At 32.6% G+C, this 15748-nt stretch overlaps 1 protein-coding gene across 1 annotated transcript; it reads right to left on the bottom strand.

Annotated features, from left to right (window-relative positions):
• Positions 1–1255: 1255 nt before the first annotated feature.
• On the bottom strand, positions 1256–15494 carry LOC108916260 (UDP-glucuronic acid decarboxylase 1). The gene is made up of 7 exons (XM_018722469.2): positions 15273–15494; positions 14968–15215; positions 14633–14918; positions 9964–10077; positions 4427–4614; positions 1653–1785; positions 1256–1599 (listed from the first exon to the last, which is right to left on the bottom strand). The coding sequence occupies exons 1-7, from the start codon at positions 15334–15336 to the stop codon at positions 1358–1360; spliced, it is 1275 nt and encodes a 424-aa protein (XP_018577985.1). The 5' UTR covers positions 15337–15494; the 3' UTR covers positions 1256–1357.
• Between the last annotated feature and the right edge of the window lie 254 nt (positions 15495–15748).

The raw sequence follows: 15748 nt of genomic DNA, 5'->3' as shown, positions 1-15748 counted from the left end.
AAAAGAAAATCATTTGTGATTTTGAAACATTCATAAGAGGTTCTTTGGGTACAAAAAAGATTATGGAGTCCATTCTAGAAAAAGTGTAGTATGTAAAAATGACCTGCAAGTGACGAATTTTATTTTATAAGTAGGGGAAAACCTGGAAAAGTCAGGGAATTCTATATTAATTTTGAACTATGAACCCTGTATATCCCCTGTTGATCATGAAAAAGAAATTGCACATAAAACCCTTTTTGAGATCTTAGGGATGGCAATTTTTTCATCACGAAAGTTCTCTTTATGAGTCTAGAAATCATCTAAAAAAAACCGATATATGTCCCATGCTGTTTTATAAAAATATATGACCACTTCAACTTTCACCAGCCGCTGTTGCCAGTAGGTAGGTAGTTACCACAATCGTTTAATGTCGGTAGTAGCCTCTAAATTTAAGATATGTAAAATATTTGCTGTTATTAAAATGTTGAATTGGCCTTACCAAATAAAGTTATGGTCTTGTTTTGCCTAAAATATGCACTTAACACATTTGTTTCGAAGACGATCGAAATATGTTTTGTCTTTCTTCCAAATCTAAACCTCCACCAAAAAAAAACAAGACATTTTTTGTCCAGTACTGAAGAAACAAAAAATATGAAAATTTGATGAGCAGTTGTGCATATTTTTTAAATGTCGCGTGGACACTGTTACGACCATATCCCTAGAACAATGCAATTTTACTTTGAGAAACAAAAAGAAAATGCTTTCACATAAATTCTTTGCACAGCAGACCACCTACCAACATAAAAAAATAATTATGCCAAATCGAACTCTATTGTTCTCCACTTTGGGCTGATACGGATTTAAAATGTTTGATAGGTTTAAAGGAAATGTCAATGAGAAAGTAAGTGGGAAGACCCCTGCATCACTTTCTTGGAATTAACCGCATTTGACATCCTAGGAAAAGACATTGGCAGTGCATTCATCGTACATCTGACTGAAATGATATGGCCTCAAGTTAAAAACATAGCAAAAAAAAATTATTTAAATATTATCTCGACAAATATCTTATGTACCTGATTTTTAATTTTCGGAAAAAAAGAGGTGCTACACTTTTATAATAGGTATAATTTAAAAATTTTTATATTTATTTATTGAAACCAATCTCAAAAATTTGAATAAAAACATCAACAACTGACTTAACTATTAAAACTCGGTTTTCATACATTTAATATTGTGGGCAAATAGGTAATTGTTTTTAAAATAATTTTGAAATACAAAAAATCGTAACATGATCTATTTTATAAGACTTAAATTAGACATAACAATAAGTGCATTTTTACAATTGTAACAGCCATATAACATTAAAAAAATATTCTCGTCAGGGATGTTTATCAATAATGAATTTATTTCTAGGAGTGTGTTGGAATCGTTTTAATTCTTGTCTAAAATATTCAACAGTCTTCTGAAGTCCAACATTAAGTTCAACTTTTGGCTCCCAGTTTAAATACTTTTTTGCTCTTGTTATATCTGGTCGTCGCCTTTGAGGGTCATCTTCTACTTCACTCACATGAACAATGTTATTGTGCCCACCAACAAGTGTTTTAATAATAGTAGCAAATTCTGAAATATATACCTTTAATTTTCAGTGTTATTTTATAAAACCATATTTTTACCATTTATTGTACGCTCCACTGGATTACCCAAGTTTACTGGTTGTGAATAATTAGAATTCATAAGCGCAACAAGGCCCTCTACTAAATCTGATACATACTGAAAAGATCTAGTTTGTTCACCAGATCCATATACCTGCAAATTTACAGAATAAAAATTTACATAAACATATTTCTTTAAGACATTAAAGGGAGTTTTTGAATGAGAATGATTTAATAGAAGTTACGTAATATTCTGTAACTTTTAACAAATATGATTTAAATATCAGTTACTGATTTGTAAGTAAGCAAAACAAAAGTAAACCTACAGCAGAATAGAGTAAAAATGTTTTTTTTTCTCTGAACAAATTTTCAAACTCATATCAAATACAAATAATGCGACTCCTTCAGCGTGCAACAACACAAAACTACTAAAATATACTCATAAACATTTTGCTTAAAGAACATGACAATGCCAGTAACTGCTAGTAAATGAAAACAAGGAAAAAAATGATATGCAATAAATTAATCAATAGATCAATATCTAGAAAACCAAAAAGAAATGTAATATCTATCAATTTTTGGAAATCACTAATTGTGAGAAATTTAAACCTGACAGTATTTTCTTTGAAGAATAAAAGTTATAACGTTATAAACTAATAACATATTAGATTTGTTTATCGACTGAAAAAAATAACAAAGACTTCTTTAAAGAAATAAAAAACTGATCAAAATAAAATAGGCATCAATGATGTCACGATACAATTCATTTTACCTAACAATTTCTTTTTTTTTAAATTTCAGAATAAAGTACGCTAGGACAAACTGATAATTTAATTCTGAACAACTTTATTTAACAGTAGTTTCCATGTTACACAAAAAAAGGACATGTAGTTTCATTTCTAAGGATTTTCAGATTTCTTAATTTCCTAAAGACTGTACATACTTAAAAACAAACTTAAAAATTCTTCTTGGTACCCTAATTTCAAAGACAAGCAATTTTTTTATTAAGAAATCTCATAAAATAAAAAATAAAAATGTACATTCAACTGTGGCTATATTGTAGAGATTAATATAATAAAATAATTATAATTTATACAAAACAAATTTTGTAATAAAAAGATAACACAGTCATCTACTTTTATAAGTATATGTAATATGTATAAATACTAATGCTATAAATACTAATGCGCATACAGGGTGTTACAAAAAATAATTCACACCGCAGTGGTGTCAAAATTTTGTGTTACGGTGTTACTTAATTCAGATTTTTATAAAAGGGCTGGTTTTTTTCAGATATTTCTTTGAAATCATGCTAGCACACTTTTTGTATATTTTTAGCTGAAAAATATTGAAGCACTAAGACTGTATTGAAAACCAAATTGCAATTGCTAAAAACTGTCTGTTTTTGTTTTATGAACTTTTTTGATTTTTAATTTAAAACTGTCGAAGTAACTAAAATGAAAAGTAGAAAAAGTTTAGAAAACTAAAATAGATAGTTTTTCTAAACTTTCAGTGAGATCGTTTGGTTAATAAAAAAAAATTAAATTAGGGATTGTCAACCCTGATACTGAAAATGGTTGCACATATTTGCCAAACATTTTTTTTCGTAATCAATTGATAAATACAGGGTGTTTCGAAATTCATGCAACAAAATTTGGTCATAGATTCTTAAGACAAATTTAGAAGACTCATATTTTTTCTTTTTGCCAACTGGCCCCCTCTTTCGGAGTTACAGCCCCCTGAAATCTGCCCCTAAGAAGTCTTTTTTATATCTCAAAACCATGTATGAGAATCACTAAATTTGGTACACAGGGGTTTTATGACATGTGGAATCTCACAGTACTACGCTTTTTGTCGAGAAACCCCCTTAAGACACTTTCGTGGGCCCTCTTGCCCAGAACCAGAAAAATTTGGTCGTAAATTAGATTTTTTTAAAAATTATTAGTTAGCTAGAAAGCAATTGAATTTAGAAGCTTTTTTGTCTCTTTATATTTGTTTTGTAAAACGCAATGTTTTTGAGGAAAATGGTGAATCACGATACGCATTCGATCACATTTTGACGTTTTTCTCGAAAACATTGCGTTTTATGAAAAAAAGTATAAAGAGACAAAAAGTTTCTAAATTTAATGCCTTTCTAGTGTACTGATAATTTTTAAGAAACTTAAATATGCGACCAAATTTTTTTGGCTCCAGACGAGGGGGCCCACGAAAAGTTGTCTTAAGAGGGTTCCCCGCCAAAAAATGTGGCACCATCAGATTCCACATGTCATAAAACCCCTGTGTACCAAATTTAGTGATTCTCGTACAACAGGGTTCTGAGATATAAAAAAGATTATTCTTAGGGGCGGACTTCAGGGGGCTGTAACTCCGAAAGAGGGGGCCACTTGGCAAAAATAAAAAATACGGGTCTCCTAAATTTGTCTTAAGAATCTGTGGCCAAATTTTGTTGCATGAATTTCCGGACACCCTGTATAAATAGCTATTTAAAAAAATTAATTTTGACAAAAATTAAATAAAAAACAACTGTTTGCATCTATCTGTTACAACCCTCTTTGAGATATCAGAGTCGGCAACTCCTATTTTAATTTCTTATTATGAAATTCCATTTGAAATTCTTTCATCGTGAAAGTTTTCTTTGTGAGCATAAAAATCATTCCCCAAAAACCGGTATGGATCAAATACTTCATTATCAAAATATGACCAATTCAATTTTCTCCAGCTGCCCTGTTGACCTACTTTTTTGTAATACCTTGCACACTCATCGAGATAAAAAAAATAGCAAAGTGACTACTTACAGTTATGACATCATCCTGAAGTGCTTGTAAAATAAAGTTAGACACTACTCTACCATCATTCATATGCATCCGAGGACCATAAGTGTTAAAAATTCTAGCTACTCTTACTTGCATATTTTCTTGTTTAGCATATGCATAAGTTAATGTTTCAGACACTCTTTTCCCCTCATCGTAACATGCCCTAGGACCTACAAATTGTACACTATTAATAAAATGAATAAACATTTAATATAAAATATTTTATTTTATTATGATATAGCTGGATTATAAATACAAACAAATGAAAATTTACATTACACTTTGGAGGTTCAATTACTAGTAGCAATTCTTATGTTTTAAATAAAGTTTTGTTCAAATAAACAAAACAAAGAAAAATTTAAAGTCTTGTTACAATTATCTAATTTTTTAAATTTCACTTGAAATTTTGTTATAAAAACAGCCAGTTTGCTGCATTCAACAATTGGCGTGCAGCACTTGTGGTGGGGGTGGCCTACGTCTACCACATGCCAGCCTATAAAAGCGACTCCAGACTCTGCCTCTGGCCGCAGTCAATATTCATTAGACTGAGGCTCAGTCACTGAGCTATCTCAGTTCCTAGCGAGCATCGGAGTTGAGCAGATGTGTTTGTGAATAGTCGGGAAGTCAGGGTAATTGTGTTGGATGTTCATGCTATACGACAGGGTGATCCGAATTTTATGCAGGAAACTTCGAGGGCAGATAGATCTCTTTAAAATAATAGGTGTTTGCCTTATAAACATAGGTCTGGAACGGCTCCGTTTTAGAGATACAGGCTGTTGAAGTTATAAAAAAAAAAAATCGATTTTTTGTTTATATCTCAAGAACCAATCTGAATAAAATTTCGTACTGATAATGTATGACAGTAAACCTTGCATTGCCTAAAATATGAGTTCCAAAGGTTCAACCAATGGTGTACAAATGGATAGGGGTCATCCCCTTTTTTATAAAAAAAACCTACGCCACTGCATTTTTTACAAGTTATTGTAATGGATTTATATCCTAATGCACAAAATACGTAAAAAAGGTAACTTGAATTTTTTCCCTAAGATTCGCCGTTCTCAAGTTATTCATACCAATACAATCCCCTTGTGGCAGATACTTCTAACGATAATATTACAAGAATATTTATGCATATGCTTAAAAGTAAGTGCAATTTGTAAGCACATCGACAAAATTCTTTACACTCGTTTCCATACCACCTGTGAAGTAGAGTTCCTGATGCGTACAGAGACATCATCGTGGTGATCAGCCCCCTCATCTCCCGCTCACCGATCATGTCCTGCGCGCGGTTCTGGAGAAGTGGCCATAAACTGTAGCCATCGGGGACTTTAACGTGAAATTGCCTGAGTAACCATTGCAGGACTACCACCACAAGTGGCAGAATGCTCTGCAATTTTTGACTGAGGTGGACTGACTGAGGCCGATTTCGCGCAGAAATGCAACAAATTTGCGCATCCATTCCCGTCATCCGTGACGTTACGGACCTTGAGGCGGCTATCGTGAGCCTTGAGACAGATATCCACATCGCCTTGGAAGCCAGCACCATGGATACGATGGAAAGGAGGATAGCAAACTATGCAGGTGAGTTACCTCTTATGTTGCAGGACCTAAACAGGGAAGGGCGTGCGGTGCAAAGAACAACCATGAGGATGCCACACCTCCGGGATAAGCACATGTTAAACTAGCTGAGCCAGAGGGTAAAAGCGGCTCTAGAGGAGCACTATCAGGACTCGTGGCAGCGATACCTGGAGTAACTGAACCCCGCAGACTGTGGACAATGGAACAGGTGCTAAGTACCACCTGAAAGCCGACGCCTCCCGATTCACGGAAAGAATGGGATCGCCTATACCAGGTATGAAAAGAAATTTGCATTTGCCGACAGCCTTGAGTTAGAGTGTAGGGAAACCCTTCTCAACAATGAAAACCACGCTGCCGCGGTGGAACGACGCGTGCGGCGAACCGATGCCAACCCGATAGGGACTACATCAGGCCGGCGACACCCGAGGTGAGGGATATCCTGTGGCGCCTTAACCCCCGCAAGGCGCCCGGATATCCAGATCGGAAATCGAATACTCAGAATGCTCCTTCAAAGAGAATTATAGTGCTCCTCAACATCGTCAACACCATCCTGAGATTGTGAAGCCGACGTCATCTTCCCGAAACCAGGTAAGAATCTAACTTTTGCTGCCCATCAGTCTCCTGCCAATGATGAGCAAGGTAACAGAGAGGATTATCCTGACAAGACTGCTTGAGTTATCCCCGACGAGCAGTTTGCCTACCGCAGCGGACATTCAACGGAGCAGCAGATTCTCAAGTTAATAGAACATCTGTCCGCAGGTTTCAACAACCGAGACGTTGCCAAGGCCTTCGACAGTGTCTGGCACGATGGGTTTCTGGCAAAGATGTTCCGACATTGGCTATCCTGTTGGACTGGTTAAAGTGGTGGAGTCCTTCCTCAGAGGTAGGAAGCTGCGAGCGAAGGCGGAAGGGCCCCTATCCATCTGTGGAAAACGTTGAGGCAGGCATCCCCCAAGGAGCCGTGCGAAGTAAGAATAGTACCAGAAGAAGCCCATATATTTGCGCCATGCCAGCCAGGACAAGAGGAGGTCCCGAAACCGACCGTGTTGGCGGTCCGGGATGACGGGGAAAGGACCTACCTTAACGAGGCGAAACTCCCACACAGTTTACACAGACTAGCGGGCGAAGAAAGAGCGCCAGAAGAAACGGCCCTAGCCAGGGGGGCCCAGCATCAGCGGTCCAGGACGACAGGGAAAGGGTCTGCCACTACGAGGTGTACAGGCCTACAGAGATGGCGTGGGTTAAGAGTGATAGTCCCGCTCACCCCGTCCCATCCGAGATCATTTTCCTTGCTAAGGATATTGGCAAGAGTCAAGTCGGTCAGTTGTCAGTCGCACTTCAGAGCAGTTAGCTGCAAGCCGTGTATTAGTCAACTGTCTGCGTTAGTTCAATAACCTAAAAGAAGGCCTCGCCCCACACTTATAAGAAGCTCAAAGAGGGCTTTCTGCCAACACTTAAAAACGAGGAAAAACATTTTTGTCAGATTAAAAAAAAATTCTAGACGTGAAAGTAAGGACTTTCTCATGACTGTCAATAGTGAAATTTCTTTCCCTTTAACAAATATATGATTTGGACGTGAATGAAAATGCCAGACTTATATGATTCTCTTAATTAAAACACTAAACTATACTCAACGGCCAAAATTATAGATAGTGATTCATCGCTAGCACTTGGACTAGTAAGGGGGATGAAGCGTGCCGGGAACGAAAATCCATTGGCGTGTCTGCGTAAAAGGCAACAAGATATAGTAAATATTGAAAAAACATAATAAAACATAACATCTAATATTTTTTACGGTTTGCTATAACCGGCACTTTGATCAATTTTAATTATTACAGCATTTTAAAACATTCCAGTTGTGTTTTTTTAATTTATAAATTTATTATAGCCATGGAGTTAGACCCCTCGTCTACGCTTATGTTATGACGTTTCTCAGGTCGGGCAAATCAAGTCCGTTTACACCCACTAAAAAAACATTTCCCTATTCCCTACCAAGTGCAAAAGACAGAGATAAAATATAGATCGACGTTCAGTGTCTCAGTCTATACACGATTATAGATTCTACCGATGTGCATGGCGAGTGGCACAAAGATAAATAATATTGAGCCGTATAGAAATCATTTTATATTTTATATGCATTATGGTAATATTATGTATTAGTCACTCTTTATAATTTCGGCCGCCGAGTATAGCTAAATTTGGATAAACCTTACTATTTAACTTAATTTCAACATAATGTTTTGTACAAACTTAAAAATATATAAAAGCTAAAATAAAGTGATAAGTAATACTTTACTCGATAAATGTTACCTATGTAATAATAACAATGCTTGAATAAAATAGTCCTGATATTTCAACCGTTTTTTTCATGTAAAAAAGTTACAACTGAAATTTTAAAAATAAAAATCTAAAAAAACTAACACTGAACTTGAGTTTAGCAGTGCAAAACATCATTACAAGTAACATATTACTTATTGGACTGGGAAGAAAATGGAGAATCTATGATGCAAAAATATTTATAGTTTTGTATTTAAAAAAATTAATGAATCTAATGATGGTTGCTGAACAAGGGAATATGATTTTAAAAATCTGATTTCATATTCAAATAGAAGAGTGAAAAAGGCCTTAAGAAAGAATTTTCTATTTTAATTTTGATGTATAATTAAACCAGGGATATCAATACTCGTTAATTTTAATATCCGTACTAACTTCTAGTATCTAGTACCTATTTACCTTTTACCCGCTAATTACCCATTATTCGTTAAGGACTCACATACCAGTTACTCATAAGGCACCCACTTACCAGCTAATTACTTGTTACCTGCTAAGAATCCGTATATTATTTAAGTACCCGGATGATTTTAAAGTGTCAAAACCAATTAAAAACGTTATTCTCAGTTCTGAAAATAAAACAGATTGATTTCCAAAACTTACTTAAGCGAGTGATTTAGTATATTTGTCCTATGTATATTTTTTAGTTTTTATTTGTCTGCTTTTTTCAGTGACAGTTTTGGTTAGTTTATAAAAGTAACCCTTGACTGAAGGGGTTTCTTTAATTGAATTTTTAATATATCTTTTTCACAAGTGGCAAAATACCGAAATAAATTGAGGAAAAACTAAAATTGTCACAAATAAATAATTTCAGATAATGGTTTCAAAATTGTTTTGAAAACATATTACTTGATGATATTGGTGCACAGCTCTCAACCAGAGTATTTTAGATGCAATCTGACTGACATTGTTTTTCAAATAAAGTTTATGTATTTAGATTTCTAAAGCCTAGTAATTCAAATCGCTCAATCTTATAACTTATAAATATTCCACACTTTTTAAAATAAAAACAGACAAAAATGATTTTAATGCATGTTGAATGTCACATTTAGGATAAAAACCTTTATACAATAATTTAGAATACTGATAATAATTCTTAATATAGCAACTAGAATTAGGTTTTGTCATGGTGTGATAGTATAGTATGTAGAGGTGTTTCAAAATCTTATGAGCTTTGACCTTCATATGCGCAGGAACATAATTCCGACCGTCGCCTAAATTATTCTACGTCCTAAAAACATTACACTTATTATTCACAGTCTCTCTCGAGCTCTCGTAGCGTAAACAAGCCTTTGATCCGATTACAAATATCATAATAAAATGCCCTATTCTTTATTATTTTAATTTAAACAATAAAAATATATATAATGAATGTTCGCCAGTTGACTTTATTGATGCCCGAGCGTCTTAGTTCATTTCTACTTGTAATGATGCACATGGTCTAGTTCTGAGTCAATGTTTTCACAACGTGCTTATTAGAAGAATTATGCGGATACGCCATGCGCCACGCCTTTCACGCATTTCGCGGCTCATGAGATATTGAAACACCTCTAACACTTGTGCTGCGAAGAGTTTGCAAACTTTATTATAATAATTGTTTTTACACTTACCTATTGGATTAACATAACCCCAGTAGGATTCTGGCTGAGGATGAATACCTGGATCTCCATACACTTCTGATGTGCTGGCAATTAACACCTTAGCATTTAACCTTCTAGCAAGACCTAAAAAATGAACCTACTTTTATAAAAAGGGAGTGGTGAGTAAAATTGATAACTATCGACCGATCTTTTTGTTATCGACATTATCTAAAATTTTAGAGAGAGAGAGTGATCTTTGATAAAATTGTCAGGTTTCTTTCAAAACATGATATATCAAGTCAGTTTGGTTTTCAAAAAGGTAAATCGACTAAATCTGCAATAATTAACTTTTTGACATGTTTGCATAAAAATTTGAATGCAAAAAATAAATGTGTTGGTTTTTTCCTAGATTTGAGCAAAGCATTTGATCTTGTAAATCATGACTTATTGCTCGACAAACTCTTTTCATACGGATTAAGGGGCAAGGTTTATGAGTGGTTCTCTTCGTATCTTTCAGACAGAAGTCAAATTGTAGAAATAAATAAGTGTAGATCTGAAAAATTAAGTTTAGAATACGGGGTACCTCAAAATTTTATTGTCACATTATTACGCTCATTTTTATTCTAGATTAAAATACAGTATATTATTTTGGGAATCTTCGTCTCAAATGTTGAATGTTTTTCGATTACAAAAGAGGATAGTAAGGAGTATAGCCCCAGTAAATAAATATCATTCATCTAGAAATTTATTTAATGATATATGCAAATCTTGTATTTGTTAAACATAATTTTTCATTATTTGCAAATAATAATTTTCATAATCATAATTACAACACAAGAAATTGTGATGCATTGGTCATTCTTCAACATGGTTTGTCTTTTTATAAATCATGCCCAATTTATAATGGCATTAAATTTTATAATAAACTTCCTGGCTATATAAAGAATTTACTAAACACACGTCATTTTGAGAAGGTTTTGATTGGATTTTTATTGAAGCATTCATTTTATACTGTAGATGAATATTTAAGGTTTTAAAATGTTATGTGATTTGTAAATGTAATGTAAAATGTAATTGATTTGATGTGAGTGATTTGTAAAATGTAAATGTTATTATAGATGTTCTTAGATATGTTTTATTGACTAGTCCTACACCATTTATACATTTGTATTGGTACTTGATAAGGACAGTAAAGATTNGGACTCCTGAAAACCCAGGTGCCGACCTTGTATGCGCCGTAGCGCAAAATCCTGACGGTAGATTTTTTTGTGCCCATTAGCTTTTTTGTTCAGGATGTTGAGAACTACCTTTTCCACCAAAAATTAGACCTCCCGACTGAAACCACTTTTCCATATAAAAAGTGCGGGGTCATTACTTACCGTACCATGTATTTATATATATGAATTTCTTGTATTTGTTAAACATAATTTTTCATTATTTGCAAATAATAATTTTAAACATAATTACAACACAAAAAATTGTGATGCATTAGTCATTCCTCAACATGGTTTGGTTTTTTATAAATCATGCCAAATTTATAATTGCATTAAATTGTATAACAAACTTCCTAGCTATATAAAAAATTCACTAAACACACATCATTTTGAGAAAGTTTTGATTGGATTTTTATTGAAGTATTCATTTTATAGCGTAGAAGAATATTTAAGGTTTTAAAATGTTATGTGATTTGCAAATGTAATGTAAAATGTAATTGCTTTGATTTGATTAATTTGTAAAATGTAAATGTAATGTATATGTATGTTTTTAGATATGTTCTATTGACCAGTCCTACACCATTTATACTTTTGTATTGGTACTTGATAACGACAATAAAGATTATTATTATTATTTATTTACTGATAATTTTGTAACGTGAAATAAATTTTTTTTTAAAATAGCTATTTCGAATAGTTTTTATTGAAACTTTTTTATTCATAATTAAAAAAAAAACTATAAAAATAGTAGACTGCATTGTATCAGCTCCCAAGGGCCGAATATTTCGAGGTATTGTAATCAATTGAACTTTTATTAAAGCATGCTTTGACTAAAGTTTTGTTACAATTTAGAACAACATACAATATGTCCCTGTATCCTTTCAATAGGAGCTGTTAATCTATTTGCAAAAAAGTTTTATAAAACATAAATTCAAATTCATTTTTCTTTGGAAAGATGTATTTTAGAGAAAGAAAATAAACAGCAAATCCATCATAAACCACTCTAGGCAGGGTCAATTCCGGTCAAAGAATAGAAACATGTTCAAGGGGACCCAAACTATCTTCCACGAGAGATATTTTCAACAAGAATCCAAATCTGAAGTTGTGTTATAGAACTATGTTTAAACATAAACTAATCTAAGCTACCTTCAATCACATATCTTCTGAGAAAAGATACATTTATATTTAAATTATGTGATGGTTCAGGAAATGATATTTTATATATTTTCATAAAAAAGTATTAAGGTGTGTTATCAAAAATTATCAGTATCTAAATCTATACAATATCAAAAATTAACTTAGATAAGGATAGAATAGGATAAGTTGGGCTGGGATAAGAAGAATTATAATAAGACTATATAAGATCTGAAGGATTAGCTAAGCTTAGGTTCATAACAATTGTGTTTAACTGCATCAAAACAACTTCAAAATCTTATTCAGGACATCAACACTAGAGTGTACGGCAAACATTAAAATGATCTGCAACTGTGCCATTCTTCTACATAATTACTGAAGGGTGTTTTGTTATTTATATTTCCATACCATGATTTGTGCGAACATATTACATAAAGACTATGAAAAACATCTAAAATTACAATACTACCTCATTTTTAACACTTAAGAACTGACATACCATTGTTGTATAATAGATACTGATATGTCATCTGTGAGACTAGTATGAAATAAGTATTTTTTGTTTTTGTTTTAAATTATTTTAATATACATATACAGGGTGTAACTTTGTGGGAGGATCAATTTTTTTGGGATAATAGTATGTGTTCCCATAAATATATGAATCTTCTGAAAATTCTTTTTTTTTAATCAAATAAATAATAAAGTTACAACTAGTATTAAACTGCACTATAATTCTTATTCCCCCAGGATTAGGGTGGAAATTATATCAATGCACTGTCAGCATTGCCAGTTGTTCCCGTTTTAAAATGACTGGAAAGTCACCATATTTTTCTTAAATGAGTGTCGATCAAATGACAAACATTAAAAAAACATTCTATTGTTTTTAAAAATTTATGTTTTACAATAATTATTTTTGCCGTATTAAGAAATATTTATAATAAAAAAATTAATAAAAAACTAATCTGATTCATATGAAATATTTTAAAAAAAATAGTTTTTCACAATTACCTGTTACTATTTTTTTTTTAACCAGTGTATTTAGTTTAGCTGAACTATACTGCTACCACTACATAAAGATAGACATTTAGGAAAGTTAAAGCCCCTTCAGCAGTCAATCGGTGATAGACATATTAAATTGATCAAAAGTAAACAAAACAGCAACAAAATTATTTCGTAATCAGTTTAAATTTAGGCAGAATCCGATTCCAGTCTGAACGCTTGCGAAGGGCAATGGAGGTTAACCTCCACTGCTGTTAAACTCCAATATACACATTTTTGAAAAGTCGTAAGTGCCAGTTGTCTTCACACCTGGTATGATATAACGGGATCGTAAACGGGTAAAAACCAAACTGCCACTTTAATTCGTTGAAACAGGATTCGCCAAATATGTCATTACCGTTTCATTTTGTTATACTGTTGTTTCAGTTTGTGTATAACCTTATAAAGTTAATTATTTCAGTGTATAGTAATGCTACAGTGTATTTTTGTTTTCAAGTTTTTGTGTGATATGAAAATGCATGTATAAAAATCAAGAAAAGCTGATTAAGTTAGAGCCCATTTTTTGTCAGTAGCAATGAAGACAATATCAGATAGATTATCCCGACATATAAGTACTGAATAAGAAAATGCTTGTAAGATTGGTTCAACATTTAAGAGGTTACAAAATTTTTGAATGACAATACGCAAGTGTTGGTTATGAACAAACTCAGTGTGAAAATCAGAAATTTTAAATGCTGTGAAAGAGGATCCTGCTAGGACTCGTGTCAAACAACCATTCTCTAAAAGTAGGGAGCCAAAGAGCATTTACTTCATGGCGGGTGGTATGGAAATTTTCTTTTTAATAAAATTTACTTTTTAACAATCTTTCCTTTAAATTGAGATTTGACAACACCTACCGCAGTTCTCAAGTGTGCATGCGCTATGACTAATGCGCTTCATTGTTTGAGGTCATACTAGCTTGTCCAGTGGTGGGATATGAAAATTACTAAAAAAAAGATTTAAAAAAAAATATGTTTTCAGGACGGAATGATAGAAAACAAACTTATAACGCGTGTTTCTAAAGGTCAAAGGTAGCCTCCGTATAAATATTACCTCCATTAAAATTTACACCCTATATAAATAAAATTAAATATACATATGTCGTGTATGTTTGCAGTCAAACACATCCAAATAAAATAAGAAATGTCTACAACATCTCGGTTTCTGAATGGACAAGAACATTCATACATTGTATTATACCTGTAAGTCTCTACAAAAATCAGAATATTCGCGCTAATGTGGGGCATATGGCAACTTAAGAGGTAGCCTAATAAATGACATGTTAGTACTTAATAGTTAATAATACTTTTTACCTAGTACATTTATTGTTCCAAGCGTATTTGTTTTTATAGTTTTTACAGGATTATGCATATAATGAGGAGGGCTAGCTGGACTTGCAAGATGATATATTTCATCTACTTCGATATATATGGGATTAACTATATCATGGTGGATAAGTTCAAAATTATCATGACCTATCCAGTGTAGTACATTACTTTTTCTACCCGTATAAAAATTATCAACAACAATCACTTCATGACCTTGTGCCATTAACTTGTCCACTAAATGAGAACCTACAAAACCAGCACCACCTGTTACCTAAAATAACATTTATTTTATCTTCATTTTTACTTAATATTATACATACCAAAATTCGTTTCCTAGAAAGATAATTTAAAAAATGCACATCTGGATAAGTTTTAGGTACTCTGGTCTCCAGCAATACTATTTTCTCTTCAAGACTTTCAATTCTTTTATATGCCTCATTTAATAAGAAAGTAGCTTGCCTAACATCCTCAGGAAATTTTAGTTCTTTATTTTCTTGTAATGACTTTTTATATTTATTGTATGTCTGTATACCGGCTCCATGTAAATATTTAAAAGCCACAAATAATACTACAATACAAATAATTTACTTACATAACCTAAAAAAGTTGTTATCATTTAACTTACCTATAACAATAAATATAACAAAAAATATTACGTGTTTAACTTTTAAAACTATTTGACCCATCATGGTACATTCTATAAAAATGCTGCAGGATTATATCACTCCTATATATTACATTTTTTTATCTTAACCTACTATAACCTACGACATTTTTGAACTATTTACTTTCTCTTTCACTCTCATTGTTTTAATTTTAATTATCTACATCCACTTCTACAATGAACGTTACATTACAGATTAACAGCATAGATAAATTGTAATATATTTCGAAATAAGCGATACAATTTTTTGTTAGTGAATTAGTCTCGACGAACGAAAATAAGTATTTTATTATTATTTTATCTCGAGTTGGAAATGTTTTTCCGTGGAAATATTTTTAAAGTTGTTTCCAAAGAAACACATGCATTATGTTCAAAAAAATCGTAACTAATTGCAGCTGACGTCACATAGAAGACTATACTGACATTACTGACTACTT

The sequence above is a fragment of the Anoplophora glabripennis genome, unplaced genomic scaffold, assembly GCF_000390285.2.
Source record: "Anoplophora glabripennis isolate ALB-LARVAE unplaced genomic scaffold, Agla_2.0 scaffold1789, whole genome shotgun sequence".
Taxonomy (NCBI): domain Eukaryota; kingdom Metazoa; phylum Arthropoda; class Insecta; order Coleoptera; family Cerambycidae; genus Anoplophora; species Anoplophora glabripennis.
The sequence above is the reverse complement of the archived record's forward strand: the minus strand, read 5'-3'. Positions and strand labels throughout refer to the sequence as shown.

Coding starts and splice junctions, on each gene's coding strand:
- LOC108916260 (XM_018722469.2), bottom strand. CDS start 15,336: ATGATGGGTCAAATAGTTTTAAAAGTTAAACACGTAATATTTTTTGTT. Junction 14,919..14,967: donor TTTCTAGGAAACGAATTTTG/GTATGTATAATA, acceptor ATGTTATTTTAG/GTAACAGGTGGTGCTGGTTT. Junction 4,615..9,963: donor GGGTTATGTTAATCCAATAG/GTAAGTGTAAAA, acceptor TACAATTTGTAG/GTCCTAGGGCATGTTACGAT.